This window comes from Podarcis liolepis, assembly GCF_965112155.1.
Source record: "Podarcis liolepis genome assembly, chromosome: 14".
Lineage (NCBI taxonomy): Eukaryota > Metazoa > Chordata > Lepidosauria > Squamata > Lacertidae > Podarcis > Podarcis liolepis.
Genome location: NC_139569.1, coordinates 2,615,934 through 2,637,503, shown reverse-complemented (window position 1 = coordinate 2,637,503; position 21,570 = coordinate 2,615,934). Strand labels below are relative to the sequence as shown.

At 47.6% G+C, this 21,570-nt stretch overlaps 1 protein-coding gene across 4 annotated transcripts in view; it reads right to left on the bottom strand.

Moving 5' to 3' along the window:
- Positions 1 to 1,804: 1,804 nt before the first annotated feature.
- The window catches only part of TNRC18 (trinucleotide repeat containing 18), a 121,280-nt gene continuing 101,514 nt past the window's right edge, over positions 1,805 to 21,570 (bottom strand). For 3 of the 4 annotated variants that reach the window (XM_083474640.1, XM_083474637.1, XM_083474639.1), the window contains 11 exons: positions 20,302 to 20,493; positions 17,237 to 17,378; positions 16,118 to 16,235; positions 13,452 to 13,527; positions 12,870 to 12,978; positions 12,034 to 12,150; positions 10,724 to 10,891; positions 8,054 to 9,354; positions 6,802 to 7,038; positions 5,697 to 5,771; positions 1,805 to 4,184 (listed from right to left, as the gene is read on the bottom strand). In XM_083474640.1, the coding sequence (XP_083330766.1) occupies positions 3,978 to 4,184; positions 5,697 to 5,771; positions 6,802 to 7,038; positions 8,054 to 9,354; positions 10,724 to 10,891; positions 12,034 to 12,150; positions 12,870 to 12,978; positions 13,452 to 13,527; positions 16,118 to 16,235; positions 17,237 to 17,378; positions 20,302 to 20,493 (2,742 nt within the window). In that variant the 3' untranslated portion in view covers positions 1,805 to 3,977. The remainder of the gene's footprint in view (positions 4,185 to 5,696; positions 5,772 to 6,801; positions 7,039 to 8,053; positions 9,355 to 10,723; positions 10,892 to 12,033; positions 12,151 to 12,869; positions 12,979 to 13,451; positions 13,528 to 16,117; positions 16,236 to 17,236; positions 17,379 to 20,301; positions 20,494 to 21,570) is intronic. The other variant, XM_083474638.1, reaches the window with a different exon arrangement.

Below are 21,570 nucleotides of genomic sequence, written 5' to 3'. Positions count from 1 at the left end.
GAGGGCCTTCTCGGTAGTGGCGCCCGCCCTGTGGAATGCCCTCCCATCAGATGCCAAAGAGATAAACAACTACCTGACATTCAGAAGACATCTTAAGGCAGCCCTGTTCAGGGAAGTTTTTAATATTTAACACTGTACTGTTTTTAACACTTGATTGGGAGCCGCCCAGAGTGGCTGGGGAAACTCAGCCAGATGGGCGGGGTATAAATAAATAAATTATTATTATTATTATTATTATTATTATTATTATTATTATTATGGTTTTACTTTCTGTTTTGGCTGCGAACAGGAGAAGCATCATGCCTTCGCTATCTGCTGGTTGTTGTTTTGCTGCTGTACAATAAAGCTTCATAGAATAGAAGCAGCTGTTGTACGAGAGTTTTATTGCATGGCTGAGATTCCTTCCACACAGGCACCGCTGCGCAAGATACTCTGCTGTAGCCGGGAGAAGCAGGTTGGCGCAGTGGAAGCGGACTGGACGCCATAACAGTCCCGCTGCTTGCAGCCGAGGCGGACACTCAACGGAACAGGTTATGGAGGCCCAAGTTGCGTGTGCCCAAGTTCTGAACGCTCAACGGAACATAACAAAAGGACGAGTTACACAGCAACCTCCCTCTCTCTCTTTTGGAATTCCTTCTTCATTTGACCAGCTTTTAGCTAGAGCTGCTCTGCCAGCTCTCAGCTAGCAGAAGCACTGGGATTATTCCCCCATATGGGGTAGACCCACATGTACATCTTTGTAACCAAGTCTGCCTTCCGGAATCCAACTGTGAACTGATGTGAGTAAACTTCTTTTATTGACTTTGAATAAGATTGCCACGTCTTTTTTCTTTTAAGAGGGATTCGAGGGAACTTACCAGGAACGTAAATTCTGAGACAGACTGAATTGTAGAATAGTGAGAGGCTCACACGAGCCTGCAACCAGCTATCTGCTGTGCATGTAAAAAGGGGAATGTAAACTCCGCTACATAAAGGAACTTGCTAGTACAAGTTAGGAAGGATATGAATAAACAATATATCCTCTTCTGCCACCCTGAACGTTCCCACAATAAGAACGTAACAGCCCTGGTGGATGCGGCCACTGCCCAGCATTCTGTTCTCACAGGGGTCAACTGGTTGCCCCAAAGGGATGCCCGCAGGCAGGATCCTGGCATAGGAGCCGTCTCCCCTCCTGCAGTTTCCAGGAGCTGGTCTTCAGAAGAGTTTACTGCTGCCAGCTATAAAGGGAGAGCGTTGCTATCGTGGCTGCCACTGAGAGCCTTTCCCTGGCTCCCACTGGAGCCAAAGGAATTCCTTAACCAGCCTGTCCCGGTGTGGATTTCTGTCGTGTCCTTGGGACTGTGTGGGTGTTTGGGATCCTGTTCCCCCCTGCTCCAAACCCAACTCCTTCCACCCTCTCCACAGGGGCTTTTAATGGACCTCTTTCTCAGCGTGGGGCAGCCACCTCCACGAGCCTTCTGCCCCATCTTAACAGCTCCTTCGGCTTCAGCAAATACAGGATCGCACCCTCATCATTTATTTTTTTTAAAGGGAGGGGGGAAACCAAGACGACAAAAGAAAGGCAGAGCTCGGGTTGTTTTTTTGTTTTGTTTTTCAATTGCTTTTTTTATGAAAAAGGATCGCACATAATTCGGCAACAAACAGAATGCAAAAAGGGGGGGTGTGAATCGAAAACATAAAACAACAGGGGGGGAGAAAGGGACAAAAAACCTGGCTCCTTTCCTCTCGATTGTCTGCAAAATATCCTTGTGTTCCATAGAAGGCAATGGGCAGTTAAGTGCTTTCTATTTAACATTCACATAAATTCTCTCTTTCTCTTTCTCTCTCTCTCTCTCTCTCTCTCTGCATCTCTCTTCAAACATCTGCTCACGCAAGGTTTGCTTCCACAGATACAGTACGCAGTTCGTGTGTAAGCAACGTTTTGGATCTCCTGTTTCCCCTGTGTTCTCTTCTCTCTCTTTTTTTACAGTCACAATCCAACGGGAAATAAAAAATAAGACTCTAAATGTCAGACTGTGTTTTGCTTTTATAATTTCATAATTTTTTTTCACAGTTTTTTTTAAAAAAAGTTTATATATTTATATATATTTATATATTTATACTTTATATTTATAATTAAAAAGTTGAATCCATTTTTGCTTCTTCTCTTTTCCCCCCTCTCCTTTCCTTTCTCTGTTTTTAAAGTTTTGATTTGTTTTCTTTAAAGAGCTTATAATACAGGGATGGTGTGTGTGTGTGTGAGTGAGTGTGTGTGTGAAAGGGGCACATTACGAGTCTTTTGGTACGTTAAAACTGTACAGAGTGACTGATGTTGCTTTTAGAAATATTATCCACCAAAGTCTTCGGAAAGCCGGGAGAAGGCAGGCAGTACAGCACCACTGTGGTTCTTTAAAAGGAGGGGATTGCAAAATTTGGGGAGATGGGATGGTGCCTCTCTCCGCGGCTACAGGTCTGTGGTATTTCTCTTTGTACCAGGTAGTTTTAAAAAAAATACATCTGTCCGAGTTAAGTGAAGTAACTTCCCTCTGTAGTGTTCGAATTGTACACTCTGTTCAGGGCAGAAACAATCGTGGCGTCTTGGGCTTGTAGTGTGTGAGGTTTCTTAAGTGCAAAAACACCGTGTCGTCATTCGAGTCCTCTGCCTCCGTCCCTCAAAACCAACCTACTCTCTGGTCGTCCCTACTTCAAGTGGGCTTCTTACCCTGCAAAGTCCAGAGCTGTTGACCCAGAAAGGGAGGTGGAAAATGGCAGAGATCCAGGGGCGAATTAATGGACACTCACAAACTTTGGGGGAGGAAAACAATCTGATTCGGCGTGTGCTGGGTCCGCACTTAGCTCAACGCAGGATCCCGCCATCCTGCAGAGGGCGGGAGGGAGGAAACGTGAGGTTTCTGCAAGTGCCAGTCTCCTCCTTGCCCTTCGTAAGTAGTGCCGGGGGGGGGCACGGAGAAGTGGGGTGGGAGGCGAGCTGAGGCATCTTTCTGTGGGTCCAGAAGACGTAAAAAAGAAAAGAAAAATAGGAGGAAAAAGTGTTTTTCTGGGTTCCTGAAGAGGCAGCAGCAAATGACCAGCAGCAAAACACGATTCTTCTCCTCCCAAACTGTGTAATATTATTTAGAGAATATCTGATGTTTCCAAGCAGGACTGGGCGACTTACATTCAACTTACACGGGGAAGGGAAATGCTGTTGTTTGGGAGACAACCCCCCAATGGTTGGAGAAGTGGGGCTGGCCCAAAAATAGAGGGGGGGGGTTTCTCTCCATGCTGTGAAAATGGTTCAGCACCTTATCTCCTTGTCTGTCTGCTCAGCTCCTCGTAACCTAAGAGGGATGGCGGCCCACAGTTCTTTGCGCCCAAGCGACCCCCTGCCCCTCTTGCGACCGGAGATTTCGGGGCTGCTCCCCTGTATCAGTGCCCTGCTAGGGAGCGGAGAGGAGGTCCTTTCAGGAGAGAGAGTCAACAACGAAGTGTTCCTTAACTGGCAGTCAACGCACGGTTTACCCCCTCCCTGCCCTGGCAAAAGTCGGCTGGCGAGGGAAGGTGGGACAGGTCGCCTTGGAATCGGTAAGTCCAGAAAAAAACATGACCGGTGTCCTGAAATATCCTATGGAAGTCTGAACCCGAGGGAAAAGTTCAGGGGTTGTGGCCACAAAGCCAAGGGGCAGAATCCGATCTGCCATTTCTTCTCCTGCAAATCTGTTCCCTTCTTCTACAGGAGAGACAAGCGGTTGGATCTCAGCTGATTTCGGGAAATCCCTTTGGGCAAGGCGAACCTCTTTCATTTTACGGAACCTGTCTAGTCGCAATGCGGCTGGGCGCTTAAACAATCATGCTGTCGTCGGAAACAGGCACATTAACTTCTCTTCTGCCCCGCTCTGCTCCCTCCCCCCCCTTAGGACAGGGGTGGGTGGGCTGTATTGATCCGAATGCTTTGGGAGTGCCGGGGTGCCTCCCGGAATTCCCTTTCCCAGAAGCGGTTAGCAGATGACCGGCACCCCGTCCGTGTTGAAGATCATGCCCGTGGTGGGCTCGTACGTTCCCGCTAGGTAGTAGAGGTCCTCGCTGTCCTGGTACTTCTTGGTCTTCAACATCTGCTCGTACTCCTCCAGGTCGACCACCAGACATTTGTGCGAGATGGTCTGGACGTCGTTCTCGTCCACGTGCGAGGACTGGTACAGCGCTCGCTGGGGGAGGAATGGCAAAGGGAGAGAGAGGGAGGAGAGAGTTAGCAGGCAGTTTGGAACACACCTCTGGGCTGCGGGTATCCAAAGAGGGAGGGGGGGAGAAATACCAGAACCGGTCCACCGGACAAAATGAGCCAATGGCCTCAGGCAGTGGGAGGCTCACTCCCCTCTTGGTGGTGGCAGGGAATCTTGGCTTTTTTTGGTCCCTTAGGCCTCTTAAGTACAGTGGTGCCCCGCAAGACGAATGCCTCGCAAGACGGAAAACTCGCTAGACGAAAGAGTTTTCCGTTTTGGAGGTGCTTCACAAAACGAATCTCCTATGGGCTTGCTTCGCAAGACGACAATGTCTTGCGAGTTCCTGCTGGTTTTTTCCCTCCCCCCTTTTTCTAAGCCGCTAAGCCGCTTATCAGCTGATCCGATCAGCAGATAAGCCACTAATAGCGCTAAGCCGCTTATCAGCTGATCCGATCAGCAGATAAGCCACTAAAAGCCGCTAATAGCGCTAATAGCACTAAGCCGCTTATCAGCTGATCCGATCAGCAGATAAGCCGCTAAAAGCCGCTAATAGCGCTAATCCGCTAATCCTTCAATGGGCTTGCTTCGCAAGACGAAAAAAACCGCTAGACGAAGAGAATCACAGAACGGATTCTTTTCGTCTTGCAAGGCACCACTGTACTTATCCTGCATAGGACTGGCAGGAGATGCCAGGCAGCCTCGCCAAGAAAAATGGTGGGCAGGACAAGGCCCTTCTTCACAGTGGCCATAGATACTTTAACAGTTTTCGTCTGGTGCCTAAAGATATTGCTGCTGCTGCTGCTGCTGCTGCTGCTGTTATATTGAAGGAGCCTCTCCACCCCCATCATTCAGCCCAGACACTGAGGTCTTCTGGCGGTTCCCTCCCTGCGAGAAGCGAGGTTACAGGGAACCAGGCAGAGGGCCTTCTCGGTGGTGGCGCCCGCCCTGTGGAACGCCTTCCCATCAGATGTCAAGGAGATAAACAACTATCTGACTTTTCGAAGACATCTGAAGGCAGCCCTGTTTGGGGAAGTTTTTCATGTTTGATGTTTTATCGTGTTTTTAATATTTTGTTGGGAGCTGCCCAGAGTGGCTAGCCGGATAGGTGGGGTAGAAATAAAAAATTATTAATATTATTGATCTACCGCCCTATACCTGGAGGTCTCAGGGCGGTTCACAGAATAAGGATTCATATGGGAGACCCTTTTCATTTTGGTGGTGATGCAGTCTGAAACTCTAGCCTGCATCAGTTGGGTAATGTAACGAAGGCACCAGGTGAGCCTCCCCAGGGATAGCATTCTGCAAAAGAAGAGCCGCCCCAGAGGAAAGCCCCCCCCCCCTGCAATCTTCAGGAAGGAGTACAGCTCTGCGAAGAGTCAAGAGACCCTGGAACACATCCCAAAGACCAGTTTCAACCACCCAGGCCAGCTGCCTTCTCTTACAGCCAGATGGGCGGGTTATAAATTCTTCTTCATCATCATCATTATTATTACACACCTCCATGAAGTCCTTCCTCTGGCTGGAGGCCTGGAGAGCAGTAGAAAGGCTCCTGTTGGATTTCTGATCCCAGCGCTGGCACCAAGCAGAGTGATGGGACGGTTGGGGATGGCGAGGAGAAGAGAGGAACAAGAAAGGGAAAACGAGATTAGGAGGCAAAGCCCAGAACTCTTCAAATCATTTTACAGTGGTACCCCGCAAGACGAACGCCTCGCGAGACGAAAAACTCACAAAACGAAAGGTTTTTTCGTTTTTGAGTTGCCTCACAAGACGAATTTCCCTATGGGCTTGCTTCGCAAAACGAAGCTTGCCCCGCAAGTTCCGGGGACAGCGGGTCTTCCCCGCTGTCCCCGGACCTCTTTTGAAGCAAGGGGCGGTGGGGAGAAGCGATCTTCTCCCCGCAGCCCCAGGTCCGGGGACAGCGGGAAGCGCTTCCCGCTGTCCCCGGACCTCTTTTGAAGCAAGGGGCGGCGGGGAGAAGCGATTTTCTCCCCGCAGCCCCAGGTCCGGGGACAGCGGGAAGCGAAGCGCGTCTTCCCCGCTGTCCCCAGACCTCTTTTGAAGCAAGGGGCGGCGGGGAGAAGCTATCTTCTCCCCGCAGCCCCTTGCTTCAAAAGAGGGGACAGAGCGGCGCTTCCCCTCTGTCCCCGGACGGTCTCCATAGGAACGCATTGATTGATTTTCAATGCATTCCTATGGGAAACCGTGCTTCGCAAGACGAAAAACTCGCAAGAAGAAAAAACTTGCGGAACGAATTAATTTTGTCTTGCGAGGCACCACTGTAACATTTCAAAACTTGACTTCCCTCCCTCTCTTTCTGCGGTTCATTTATCTACTTTAAATATATACTCTTAGAAAACTGCAGGTTATTACAATAATCCTGCCAATGCTGTTTTTATCTGTTTGCAATTTATGTATGAACATTCAATAAACCATTCATTTATAAAACGTCTGTTATCTTGATTTCTTATTCTTCCGGTAAGTTTCGCTCCGAGATAATATATAGAGACCTCCACCCATTGAGCAACCCCCCCAGTGATCCTTGGCTCGTTTCTCAAGGAACCCCTGGTTGATGGTGCTGCGAGGTCACGCCTGGGTCTCCTACCTTGCCTTCGTTGAGCTTCTTGCCAGGGTTGGTTTCTTCTGGGTGGTAAAACCATTTCACTCGGACAACCATGTTGTTCCCCCAGGATTCCCACATGCTCTGGATGCGGCCGATGTAGGGCAGGTTGGGGCGGCCGGCCGACAGGAAGACGGCACAGTCTCCAATGCGGATGATCTCCTTTCCGCGGACAATGGCTTTGTAGAAGAGCTTCCGGGCTTTTCCCTTCATCCCACGCCTCTGCGGAATCGAGAGAGGGCAGAGTGGCGTGAGCTCAGAGTCTCTACTCATGTTTTTTTTAGTGTATGTGTTCGGGTTCATTGATATCTTAAGAGTGTAAAAATGAGTACTTCAAATTGTAAAATAGAAAATTTAATATATATTAAATTTTCTGTTTTACAATTTAAAGCACAGTAGAAGCTCGGGTTGCAAACGTGATCCATGCAGGAAGCACGTTCACAACCCGCAGCACCGCGTCTGAGCATGCGCAGGTTGCAATCCGGCGCTTCTCTGCATGCGCAAAGTGTGATTTTGTGCTTCTGTGCATGCACAACAGCCGAAACCCAGAAGTAACCCGTTCCGGTACTTCCGGGTTTTGGTGCGTCCGTAACCTGAAAAAACGCAATCTGAAGTGTCTTTAACCCGAGGTATGACTGTACTCATTTTTACATCCTTAAGATATCAACGACTTCCGTTCTTCTCCTTCCATGGTTCATTTTGCATATCATAAATTCCTACATATTTTACAGAAACGATACCATTCAGTATTCCATTGTTACATCCATCATAACTTATTTACACTGAGGTCCAGCTCCGAGGGCCTTCTGGCAGTTCCCTCCATGCAAGAAGCGAGGCTGCAAGGAACCAGGCAGAGGGCCTTCTCAGTAGTGGCTCCCGCCCTGTGGAAGACCCTCCCATCAGATGTCAAGAAAATAAACAACTGTCTGACATTTAGAAGACACCTGAAGGGAAGTTTTAAAAGTTTTATGTTTTATTCTGTTTTTTAATACTCTGTTGGGAGTCGCCCAGAGTGGCTGGGGAAACCCAGCCAGATGGGCAGGATATAAATAATATATTATTATTGTTGTTATTGTTGTTCACCAAGGCTGTATTTACATTCAATCACATCCTGTGTCATGCAACCTTTGTAATGTGTGCTAAAATAACACCCCTGAGAAAGTGGGGGGGGGCAAAAGGTCCCAGCCGAAGACGCAGAGATAAAAGGAAAGACCCCCTGGCAGGAGAAGGAGCTGACCTGGGTGGGCTTCCCAAACCACTTCCAGAGCTGCCTCGCAGGCAGGAAGGCCGCAATCTTGGGCCGGTTCTCCACGGAGGGCAGCCTCTGCCGCTTGGCCAACTCCTTGGTGGTGGGCAGGTGGATCCCCTCGCGCTTCTTGGGGCGGGTCTTGCCCCCCGCCTGCTGCTGCTGCTGTTTCTGTGCCGCTTGCTGCTCTTGCTTGGGGCTTTGGGGGTTTGCGGCCGAGCGAGACTTCCCTGCTTGCTTGGCCGCCTTGGCGGGGAGGGTCTGTTGGGCGCAAGAGGCTCCCGCCTGGGAGTCGGCCGCCTCGTCGTCCGAGCTACAGGAGGAGTCTTCGTCCGTGGCGGAGGAAGACGACGATGAAGAGGAGGAAGAGCTGGAGCTGGAGGATGAGGAGGAAGAAGTGGAGGACGAGGAGGAGGAGGAAGAAGAGCTGGAGCTGCTGGAAGAAGAGGAGGACGAGGAGTTGGAGGAGGAGACAGGCGTGGAGGCCCGCGAGCTGGCCGAGCTGCTGTCGGGGGCTCCCCCTCCGTTCTTCTCCGCCTCCTCCTCCTCCCCTTCCGAATCGGAGCTGCTGCCGCTGCTATTGCTTTCCGACTCGTCTCCTGCCGGCCCGGCCTGTGCCTTGTCCTCTTGTTGCTTTGCAGAGTTCTCTCCGGAGCCACCAAACTTCCCCCCAAAGTTCGGGGCCGGAGATTCACCGCCGGCCCCCTTGGCCCTGGACGCTTTCTGCCGCTTGGCGTCGGCCACGGGGGTGTAGCTCAGGCCCAGTATGCTTTTGGTCTCCCTCCTGCCAGCCAGGCTGGAGCTGCTCAGCATCCGCATAGCCTCCTTCGTCTTCTTGGTTTTGGGAGACATCACTCCTTCGTGGTCCAGCTTGATGAGGATATCGCTGTCGGGGATCTTCCTCTGGGCTTTGGCCGCCGAACCAAACTCTGGTGACTCCTCTGCAGATTTCTCCTTCTTGGACCGGGCTTTGCCAGAGGAGGTGTCCGAAGAGCTGAAGGCCCCCAGGACACCCGGGATCTCGGTATAGGACTCGTCCCCCCGGGTGTTGCTGAATGCCGGAGGCTGGAAGGCGGGCTGGGCCGGGCCGGGCATCTTGGAGGAGAGCTTCACTTTGCTGCCTTTGCTGTGACATTTTTCTTCTGCCTGGGAGGAGGTCCTGGCGGGGATCTGCTGCGCTTTCTTTGAGCCTTTTGTGCTTTGCTTGCTAAGGCAAACGGGCTTCTCCGGCACAAGGGATGGGCTTGTTGAAGCTTCCCCCTGGCTTGCTTCTTCCTTGAGGACAGCATCTTCTGGAAAGCAGAAAAAGTAAAATTAAAACATTTTGGGGGGAAATGGCCTTTGCCCAAGGCCAGAGTGCCTCTAATCTGGATCCTGGAAGGATGTTGCCAAACAATGAGGCAGGCATCTCCAGCTCCCCCAGCCCCCAACCTGGTACCCTTCCGATCGTTGTTGGGACTCCAGCTCTCCCACAGTGCTCCAGCCACTGGCCGTGCTATGACTACGGCTGATGGGCATCGTAGCCCAGCCAAAGATCTGGAGAACATCTGGATTGGAGAAGGCAGAGCTGAAGACCCAGGCACAGAAAGAGGTAAGTGAACAGAGACCTCTCTCAAAATACTAAAATCCAAATAGTGTTACAAAGAATGCAGAAGCTGACATGCATAACGAACACATTAACTCCGTTATCTGCATATATTATGATGTGATGTTTGAGAGTGCCCTTCCAAGATCCATTTCTGAAGTGCAGTTCAGTTGACTGTGATATACAGAGAGAGGTGAAGAGATACCCAGGTACATATGGAAGAAAATCCTAGTTGATTTAATCATTTGAATACAACAATAGATTTGAAGGAGAAAAATGCTCCCTCGCTATGCTTTTAGATGGCATGACTATTTATGCTCTCTGCAGACACTCTTCTGAGAAGGAGTATTCCTTCCCACAAAAAAAGCAATGCTCTTCCAAGGTAGCCTCTGCCATTTACAGTTCTATTAAAACCAATCAACTTTTTTATAACAGTATGTTGCCTGATTAACTGAAGGTGCCTTTTCAGTCAATCGAAAGCTTTTTAACACGCCAACCTAGACGATCAGAAATTTTTGCTATTATTATTACTTTTCTGTCCCGCCTTTTTCCCAGTCTAGGACTCAAGGCAGCTTAGAACACATTGAAACAACATAGATAAAATAAAAAAGCTAAAAACAGATCCAGTGTAATCATTTAAAAGCAATTAAATAGAATTAAAACACTATAAAAGCTTATCTCTTAAAATAGAGGCAGTAAAAGCAGCTCCAAAGGCCTTTCCTTAAGAAACAGCTCCTGAAGGCATGTTGGAATGAAACAGTCTTCACCTTCCGGCGGAAGGACAACGAGGAGGGAGCCAGTCTGGCTTCCCTAGGCTGGGAGTTCCAAAGTTCCCAGCTACGGAGAGGGCAGTATGCAGAAGGTCCCAGGTTCAGTCCCCAAAGGCATCGGCAAAGAGCAGGTGATGGGAAAGAAATCCTTCTCTCTCTGTTTCCGACCCTGGAGAACCACTGGCAGCTCCTGACTCCAACTCCCATTGGCCTGGGCTAGATTAACCTGGCCTAAGGCCGTTTCCCGCATTCCCCAGGGTTTTGCCCTCAGTATTTCCACCCGCTAAAGAAGCTGCCGCCTCGTACCAGCTTTCTGTTTAGTGCTTGGTTTTCTCCCACGCCCTTTGCCTTTGGACGCTGCTGGCTCCTCGGACCCCGGGCCACTGCCCTCCTTCCCTTCCCCGGTATCCTTGCTGGACTTGCGGCTGCGGCGTTTTGTGCTGGGCACCAGGAGAGCGGGAGAAGGCTCGGCACCTGAAAGAGACCAACAGCTATTTTTGGCATGCGCTGCAAAGACACAGAGAGAGAGACACGCACTCCACTCCCCCCAGTTCAACAAGGATTTATTCAAACTGAGACTCCCACCTGCGGAGGGAATGCAAGCAGGTGTTCAGTGTGGGGTGGCCAGCAGCTCAGAACCTGCATGGAGACCCACAAGTTCTGGGGTTCCATTTATTAAGGGATTACAGATCAAAACGTCCCCGGACCTCCAGTGCAGACCTTATTAGGCTTATGTGATAGGCCTGCTAAGGACCCAAAAGATCACAAATTGATTCCCCAGCTTTGATTAGCAGCCTAGCCCATCGTAGCCAAATTCTGGAAGAAATTTAGATTTTTCTAATTTGGGTTACTGGTAAGCAAAGGGTTTGGAGAGTGGCTTTCTTTGAGAAGTGAACCTGTAAGATGAGAATGCAAAGAGGTCAAAGAAAGCACAGGCCTTTGGCTGATTTACACCCTATGCCCTTTTAAAATGTGTTTTTTTGTTGGGGGTGAGGAGCTATTGAGTTGTTTTAATTTTTATTATGTATTCTGTGGTTTTATATATTGATTTCATTCTGTGAACTGCCCTGAGACTCCCGGGTTTAGGGCGGTATATAAATTCAATAAATAAGAAAAAGGAAATCCATTTGTGGAGATCCTTTATTGAATATGTGAATGTGCAAACCACTAATAGACTAGCTCCAACCCAATGCAAATCTGGTTCTTTTAGACATGATGGGTGTATGAATTAGAATCACTGAGCTGGGAAAGAACCCCAGATGTTATCTAGTCTAACCCTGCAATGTAGGAATAACACATATTGAATCCCTTTTCTGCACTCTGTTCCTGCTGCAATCAGGTACTATGAATATGCTTTGAATGTGCTGATGACATAAAGCTTTCTTGGGGAGGCAAAGTGAATGCTTTGGGGGGGGGGGGAGACACACAAGGGCATCGTATGTTTCTGGGTTCCCATTACCAGCCTATTGTGGGGAAATGAGGGGCATCAGGAGGGAAAAGTGAACTGGGCTTCTGTCCTGTTGTGGGGCAGTGAGGAGGGCTGAGAGAGATGGGCTCTCAAACCTCTCTTCTAAATGCCCGATAATCCTATTCTGCAACAGAAGGGCCAAACTCACACTGGATCTTGTAATCAGGCGGAAGGAGCCGGATGTGGGACAAGGGGATCCGGCCTGTGTCGCCATCATCGAACTCCACTGTTATCAGATCCCCGTCTTCCTCCTGATCATGAGCCCCTTTGGATAGAAAAGGAAATGACTGTCGTCAGAACACACACACCTTCTGACTGCTAAGTTCACTCTGCAGATTTTTTTTATTATTTAAATCGGATTTTTAAAACGAAATGCTTTTGGAGGAAAAATCTTTCTAAAGATAGCTTTCTATTTAAGTTACATTTTAGTCCGAAGGCTATTCATCAGGAATTAAGGATTTGTTTTAAGTTTTTCATGTGCTAAAACTCAGTCCAAGTTTGTTTGTTTTTAAATGCTTAACCACATCACTTAACAAACATGGATACATATGCTTTAATGTTATTGTTTTAGCTAAATAAATTGTTGAAATTGTTACTAATGGTTATTTTTCTCCTTCCACTAAAGTACAGCAGAAAAATTGTCCAAATATAAACAGTTAACTTATTAAACCTCACAATAATTTCATAATTATCGGCCTATGTATTTCTAATAGTATAACCGAATCAGTAATTTTTGATATAACTGTAAAAAACTACTCTGAAAATTTATTATTCCAAAAATGAAACCTTCATCTGGTTGTAAATATTAAGATTATACCAGCAAGGATGAGTATTTTTGTAAAAAAGAAAAGAAAAAAAGATTTAAATCAAGTCTTACTGACTAGTGATTTAAATCGTGATTTAAATCGATTTGATTTAAATCAAATCCACCCTGCTTTAGAGCACCTTTGACTCCCTCGTCACCTGACTGAATTACGGTCTCACCTCGTACGACTGTCCCTGGGTAGAGGCAACGATACTGCTGGCTCCAGTAGGCGGCAATTCGCGTGCCTTCCGGGAGGAATCGCACCGAAGGAGGTTTCACGTCAATGATCTGTGCAGAAGGAAGCATCCGTTAGCTCTTGTTTTTTGCCCAGGGGTGAGCAAAAGGTAGATCGGGGTGGCAACACGAGAACAGGGCCTTTTCCGTGGTGGCTCCCCGTTTGTGCAATGCTCTCCCCAGAGGCTCACCTGGCACCATCATTACATGTCTTTAGATGCCAGGCAGATACATTCCTCTACAATCAAGCCTCTTAACTACCTTTTATCCTTTTAATGTTTTTTTGGGGGGCAGTTCCTAATTTTTAACTGAATTTATCTGGTTGTATTTTGTACTGTTAAGTCACTTGGGGACTTTTTGTATTTGTAGAAAGCAACTAAGAAATCTAATAAATAAGAATAAAAGCCGGAGCTCCACCAACACCAGCCCAGGTGTCTTGTGATGCCCCTCCCTGCTCTTCCCACCTCCTTTCCCCAAAGGCAACATGGAGTGTCCGTCTTCCTAGAAAACCAAGGGGTCCCACTTACTGCTTCCTGCAGCAGCTGTTCCAGACAATAAATGTGGGGTCGGTTTCCTCGCTCTCCTTCCACCACCACTCGGTATCTGAAAGGCAGAAACCCAAAAAGCAACAGTGAAGGAGGAGGAGGCTAAGAAACATCGAGAAGTCAAAACAAAACCATCAGAGAGATTTTTGATGCCCAAGAACGCTTTGCAAGCTGGTTTCCTTGGGAAACAATTGCTTCGGGCCGATCTGTGCAGAACGGCAATTCGAGCCACCCAATTTCCAGTTGCAGGAGGAGATATTTATCAAGCTGGAAATATCTGCAGCATGGTTCGTCATTCTTAAGCCAGAGATTATGGGCGGAGATAAACGGAAAAAAGCTGTCTTTTGGCCCCAAAGTCAGAAGCAGTGGATATTTAGTGGTACTCCCCTGGTTGATAATTAGAAACAGATAGAAATAGACCCAAAACTACAAAGCTAGATTTTTTTAAAAAAAAATAATTAAGAGCCAGAGGCTGTCATGGCATTTAGCATGTGGCTCGCTTTTGCACAAAGCCTGCTGGAACTTTTGCTGCGAATGTATGCAGGCACCAAGGTATGTTATTGTGCGCTTAAGAGAACCATGTAAAAGCCCAAACTCTGCGTTAATCAAAGCTGGACTCAGTGGCCTTGCACAGATAAAGCACGTTCATAATTGTGCAAGTGGCAAAAAAAAATTGTTTTGCATCTATCTTAAAATGGCAGTAGATGAAAATACAGTAGGAGTTGCGGGGTGGGAGAGATGTCTATTCAATGTGATGTTGGATGCAAAATACACTACTATATTCTAACAGCTGGTTTCTGCAACAGGGTTAAAGGCAGCTGGTTCATCTGCTATGTGGGTCTTTATGGTTTCTCGATGGCTGCAGGGACCACTGTGTCAAAAAGTGGCCTGGGAGTTTAATTAGTAAATAAAGTGAGCGAGGTTTGTACTGCTTAATGGCATTTGCCTTCAACAGGTTGCTGTCAGTTTGCATTTCTTGGTGCAGAAAGTATTGATCTGATGTGTAGAGATCTTTCCTATTCTAATTAATTCAAGAGGGTTCTGGAAGCTTCTCTGTGTGAAAGAGACCAGCAGAAGGTTCCTGATGTTTGGGTTATTCCTTCCGAGAAGCTGAGTACAGTTGGCTTAAGCTGGTTCTGTTAATCTCTTCTGTCAAGGTCATGCTGACTATAAAAGTAAGGCCAGAAGGAGTCTGGGTTTCACTTTCTCTATATCTCTTCCTTCGGTTGTGGTGTTCTATATATAGGGTTAAGGTTTAGTCTTATTATAAATTATTACAAGTTTAAGTTAAGTCTGCTGCAACTGGATTTCTTATGGACGGTGCCAATCCTGAATTTATTGGATTTGTAATCATTATGCTCATTCGCCTTCAGTAGCAGTCAGTGACGGATTTCTGTATAAGCTAAACAAGCTATAGCTTAGGGCTCCACTCTCTTGGGGGCTCCCAAAAAAAATTAAAGGGAAAAAACACACCTGGATGTACATTTTCAAAATATAAAATATAAAAAGTTCAACAATTACTTTATAAAATACATATTTTGTTATGGGCAAATGGCTTTAGATACCTATTAGGTCCATCAATTACCATACAGCATATATTCAATGCAAAAAACAGAGACAATTTGTTGTTGACAAAGGACAGCTGGACATAGAAAGGGCCCCATTACCTTCAGTAGCTGAGGGCCTCATCAAACCTAAATCTGGCTGTGGTAGCAGTAAAGCTCTGCTGGATGAAATACAATTGCCTCTGGTCTATTTTGGGGGAATCCTGAAACGTGTTTCAAGTTTTTCCTTTGCTAACTATACACTGGAGTTCTGTTCTGGATCAATATTGAGTAGAATTCCAGGACAGTTGATTGTCATCATTTTGCCCTACTTCGGATTATACTGTATTTTTCGGTCCATAAGATGCACCTGACCATAAGACGCACTTAGTTTTTAGAGGAGGAAAACAAGAAAAAAAATATTCTGAACGAAACAGTGGATGTATGATTTTTGTGGTTCATACTGTGGCCACAGACATGATATGTGATGTGACGGTGAGTTTGGGGTAGCCCAATGCAAAAACCCAAAGAATCCATGTGGATCCATGTTTTGTAACCACGTTTTTGCGTCATTGTGGCCCCACGAAACAGTGGATGTGTGTTTTTTTGGTGCAGGCTATAACCATGGACACACTATGTGATCTGTTGGAGAATTTGGAGTGACCCAATGCAAAAATCCTGAGGATCCATGTGCTTTTACCTCACCCCCTCCCAGGCAGCCTCCTTTATCTCTAGCATCCCTTATCTCCCTCCTGATCGCTTGCTGATCAGCTGCTCAGCGGCTTCGTTTCAACACCCCCTTCCCTCTTTTCTTTTTTTTATTAAAAAAAAGCACGATCTGCTTTTCGCCCCTGGAAAATTTGGCTCCAGAGACCACACATTCGCTCCATAAGACACACAGTCATTCCCCCTCACATTTTAGGAGGAAAAACATGCGTCTTATGGAGCGAAAAATACGGTAAGTCACAGGCAGGAATCTCGGTGGGGCATTTCCGTGCCCACCACCCCCAGGGATCAGAGAGCTTTGGGCTTAAGATGTTGCTGGACAACAACTCCCAAGGCACCATGACTTTCCAAGCACGTAGCGCCCGTCCTTTTTCTTACATGTCAGGAGAGTGGACGGTCTTCACGTGGCCGGCGTAGAGGAGCTTGTCATCCATGGGGATGAGGACTCTCAAACCATCCTTCAGCTCGTCTTTGTCGATGATGCAAGAACGGGGGGCTGGAGGGCGACAGAGGGAGGGAGGGAGAGAATTAGCAGCACTTTCAAAGGCAGCAGAAATCTGCACCCATGTTACCTATGGCATACGCAGCCTTCTCCTTTTTTATTTATTTTTTTACATACATACAAAGAAGAAAACATTTAAATGAATTATGAAATTATAAAATTACAAAAGCACAAGAGCAACTCTCCCCTCCTGGGGTCTCCAGCACCTGGCATTCAGAAGCACTGATGCCCTCAACTGTGGAGGCAGAGGAGCAGAGTTATCCTGGCAGAGGAGCAGAGCTATCCACAGCTCTCTCCTCTCCTCTGAATTTGTCTAATTCTCTCTTAAAGCCAACCGAGTTGGTGGCCACACTGCCTCCTGTGGCAGGGAGTTCCACTGTCTTTGGAACAACGTTCCTGAACTACGTCTGAAAGCAGTCCCTGTAACTGCCGGGTGAAACTGAAGGACCACAATGATTATGCCAAAATGGCTAAAGTGACTGGAAGGATAAGAAATCAGGAAGACCAAAATTTTAATAAGGAACGGGGGGAACTGATAACTTATCTTAAAGACCATTGTAAATAGTTAAAATCATGAGGATTGGAATGATCACTTGTAGTTTAATGGTGAATTTTGGACACAGTGGAGAGGTAAAATATTTGGATTATCATAAAAGATGCAGGAGAAAATGATTAATAATAGGACCCACAAAGGGGACGAGGGAAACCCGAGAGATTCCTCGCAATCTGGTTTTTATGATCTGTGTTTGATATATGACTGTAAGATTTTAATCCGAAAAACCAAATAATTTTTTTAAAGGATCACAAAGATGGCTACCCCCAGCCCTGCAAAATAAATAATAATAATAATAATAATAATAATAATAATAATAATAATAATAATAGAGGTGGGGGGAGAATACAAACACTCCATGTGGACTGAAAGTTCTTGGAACTGTTTGCAGCCTTTTGGACGGGGCAGGAAGAAATCGAAGGAACCAGGAACCGTCTCTCACCCGGAGTCAGTGGCCTCTCCAGGAGCAAACTGAGCGGCACATTCTCATCCTCCGAGAAGCTGCTGTCCTGGTTGGGCTCAAAATCCTCTTCGGCAGCCATGCTCTCCATCAGTTTGCTGACGGCTCCTCCTTTCCCTCGGTTCTGGGCAAGGGACAAAGCAAGTGGGGGTTAGAAAAGCCTTTCTGCCAAGACCCACATCCCTGGGGCAGAACTTTTCCTGAAGCACCAACTCTCCTCTTTCTCCCCTGCAACCCCCATTCCATCCTCTAGCTTTTCCAAATCTCTCTGTTATCTGCGTTTATTTCCCTCCCCGCAACTGAAACGGCACTGTGGTTTGTGAAGAGCGCCAAGCTTGGCTAGGGGACCCTGATTCTCCTTGCGGAGCCACAATCCCTAGGATTTACACAAAACAAATGCAATACCGTGAAAATCCCTGAAACGAGAAGTAATCAACACGAAATATTATCTTATAGAATTAAACTAAATAACAAAAATCAAAAAGTTTAAGGGAAAAAATTAGAAAACCTAGAATTGAACAAAGCCTTAACAGGTTGCCGGCTACAAACCAGAAGGAAATAGAGAAATCATAAACCTTAAATGACCAAATTCAAAGAAAGGGGGTAAATCTCCCAAAAATTCTGAAGTACTATAATCCTAGCTCGACCTAGGTGAAGCAAAGCGCAGTAATAAAGGATTGAGGACTCAGAGGTAAAGTTTCTAAAAAGGTTTGAAAACCTAAACGTTTTAGACAAAGCCCAACTTAGAGGAAGCCAAGCACAGTAATAAAGAGTTGAGGACTCAGCTGTGAAAATTTTTGTATTGCCTTTACAAAAAGGTTTTTAAAAAAACCTAAATGCACAAATTTGAAGAAAGGAATACAAGATAAGCTGTTTTAGATTTTACTTTAAACAAACTCAAGAACAGGGCTATCCCTGTTGGTTTCTGTGTGTGGCCACTGCACAGTCTTAGGGAATGTGTTCAGAAAGTACTCGTAACAGTGTCCTACATGCCAGGTAATGATATTCCTGCTGATTTATTGTCCAAGGTTGTTCCAAGGGATCAACACTGTACCTATGTACAGAAACTGGGTTCGTATTGAGATTGTACTGAAACACTGCCCAGTGGTGTTCACAGAAAGTGGGAGGATGTTGGTTTCTGTGAGTTGCCACTGTGCAGTTGCTTGGAGTCACAGGACTCTGTTTTGCATTCCAGAGATTCCAGGCTATTGGAAGTCTCACGGAAGACAGGAGACGGATGTGATGTTACTGGTTTCCTGTCCCTTTGTGTTTCAGTTGCTCTCTGCTCTCACAGAGAGAGGATGTTTCTTTTCTGTCTGCGTAGTTAGAAATAACTACTCTTTGCAATGTGGCTCATACTATCTCGGCTCCTTCCCTGTGTGCTGGATACTCTGCGTAATGGGGGAATGTGCTTGGAGACTCATCAAAGGCTCAGGTCATTAATCACGTCGGAGGACTCGACCAGAAGAGTCGCTCGGTCTAACACAAGTCCGACAATCCCTAGGGTAGCTTAACAGCCATTCCCCTTTTCTGCCCAGGGAACTCTGGGAAATGAATAGGGGTCTCCTCACAAACCTCAGCGCACGTAACCAACTACAGATCCCAGAATCCTTTGGGTGGGAGCCATGGCTGTTTTGGCACCGCTGTGCTTTAAATGTATGGTATAAAGGTAAAGGGACCCCTGACCATTAGGTCCAGTCGTGGCCGACTCTGGGGTTGCGGCGCTCATCTCGCTTTATTGGCCGAGGGAGCCTGCATACAGCTTCCGGGTCATGTGGCCAGCATGACTAAGCCGCTTCTGGCGAACCAGAGCAGCGCACAGAAACGCTGTTTACCTTCCCGCCGGAGTGGTACCTATTTATCTACTTGCACTTTGTGCTTTTGAATTGCTAGGTTGGCAGGAGCAGGGACCAAGCAATGGGAGCTCACCCTGTCACGGGGATTCGAACCGCCGACCTTTTGATCAGCAAGTCCTAGGCTCTGTGGTTTAACCCACAGCGCCACCTTCAATGTATGGTGTGGTAGCAGCCTAATTCTGGAAGGGACAGAGATGCTTCTGCAGCCCCCTGTGTGGCTGTGGAGCAGCAGAAGAACCCAGGGTAGCGCACGGGGGCTGCCCAGCGTCAGCTCCGAGGCGGCTCTGGAAATGGCTACTGCTTCCCCAGTGGTACCCAGAAGACCAGGAAACTCCTCTGAGGATGGACTGGCTGCAGGGATCAGGGTGGCATTCCTTGGGGGTGCAATATACTAAGGGCCGAGAGCGCACAAAAGGTGTCCAAAATCGCAGTGGGCAGCAAATCAAGCTTCCTTTGGAACCTCACCTTCCTTTATTTTTCTATGGAATTCCAACCCATGAATGCAACTGGATCAGGGGTAGGCAAACTAAGGCCTGGGGGCCAGATCCAGCCCAATCGCCTTCTCAATCCGGCCCACGGACGGTCCACTAATCAGTGTGTTTTTACATGAATAGAATGTGTCCTTTTAATTGGAATGCATCTCTGGGTTATTTGTGGGGCATTCCTCCCCCCAAAAATATAGTCCAGCCCCCCACAAGGTCTGAGGGACGGTGGACCAGCCCCCTGCTGAAAAAGGTTGCTGACCCCTGAATTAGATGCTTTCTGAAATCTCACAAGCCACGGGGGGGGGACCCAAGTCCGGGGGCAGGGGGCAGTTTGAGCAACCTTGACTGCCCCCCCCCATAAGTAGCAAAACCAGAAGCCCATCATGCAAAACAGCAAAAACTGCAGAGTGAATTATGCAAAACAGCAGAAACGTGTGCAAATTCCCCCCTCCTAACATTGATATTATTCAGAATAAATTATGCAAAACGGCAGAATGCATTATGCAAAGTAAGAGCGGGGAAATTTGCAGAGCTTCCCAGTATGAATACTTCAGCTCTGACCTACACATTTTTGGGGGGTGGGGAAATGATGGTTGCTGAAGTGGATTCTACCACTTCGAACCGGGGGGGGGGTGGATGGAGGTGCCGTTTTCAAATGCTCCTCCACACATCTAAGAGGCGCTGCCAGCCTGTGTGAAGACCTCACCTCTTTCTTCACTTCTTTGGCTTTGGCCTTGGTTTTGCTTTTCTTGCTGGAGCCCAGGGAGCTGGTCAGGCTGCCTCGGGCGTCAGGCATGGAGCTGGCAATGCCCGGAGGCGAGAGGGAGGAGGACGAGGACGAGGAAGACGAGGAGGAGGAGGAGGAAGAGCAGAAGGGGCCTTCTTTGCTTTTCTTCTTCTGCACAACGGAAATAAGAAGGGAAAGAAAGTTCTCAGTCAATCAGTCTTGCTGGTCAGCAGGAAGGGAAAGGCAGGTGGTCAGTGATTGCGACTCGAGAGGAGCAGGGGGAACGAAATCTGCCTGGGACTCCTATCCTCTTTTACCTTGCCCAGCCCTCGTCTCAGGTGTGGGGTGGCTGCCTGTGATTTGCTCCAAGGTGCGGGGAACCACATTCTGCACATGCTCAAATGATGCTTTCTGCATAGGTTCTGGAACCGTCGACTACAGCTTCTGCTGAGTCAATCTGGACCGTGTAGTAATAATAATAAATTTTATTTATACCCCGCCCTCCCCAGCCAAGACCGGGCTCAGGGCGGCTAACACCAGGTACAAAAACAGTTGATTAAAATACAACTTAAAACCAAGATTAAAATACAACATTAAAATGCAGCCTCATTTCAGTAGAAACTCAAATCAAAAACTTTTTGGGGATGAAAATGTCAAATCTTCACCAAGGCCAACTATCCAAACGGGTCCTACGTGGGCCAGAAAAAAGTCCCCAAATAGGAGTTCCATCACAGAAGGAGAAAGGATAGAGGGGAAGGGGATCAAGTTGATTCCAAGCCAAAGGCCAGGCGGAACAACTCTATCTTACAGGCCCTGTGGAAAGAAATCAGATCCCGCAGGGCCCTGGTCTCATGAGACAGAGCGTTCCACCAGGCTGGGGCCAGTGTTGAAAAGGCCCTGGCTCTGGTTGAGGCTAATCTGACTTTCTTAGGGCCCGGGACCTCTAGGGTGTTGCTATTTATGGAGCTTAAGGTCCTTCGTGGGGCATACCAGGAGAGGCGGTCCCGTAGGTACGAGGGTCCTAGTAAAGGCAGGAGGTCCATCTTTCAGCCCAGTTCAAAGAGGACCAGAGAGCAAAAGTCTCTCATGGCATGGAGCCCTGGAGATGCTTGGCTACGTGGACTAGTCGGTCGGATCTCATATAAGGCGTTTGACGAGGTGATGCTTTGGGTTCCTTCCAAAACACTACGGAAAACGGATGGCCGGCAGGCATGAATGAGCTGCCAGGAGATCAGACACCACAGAGCA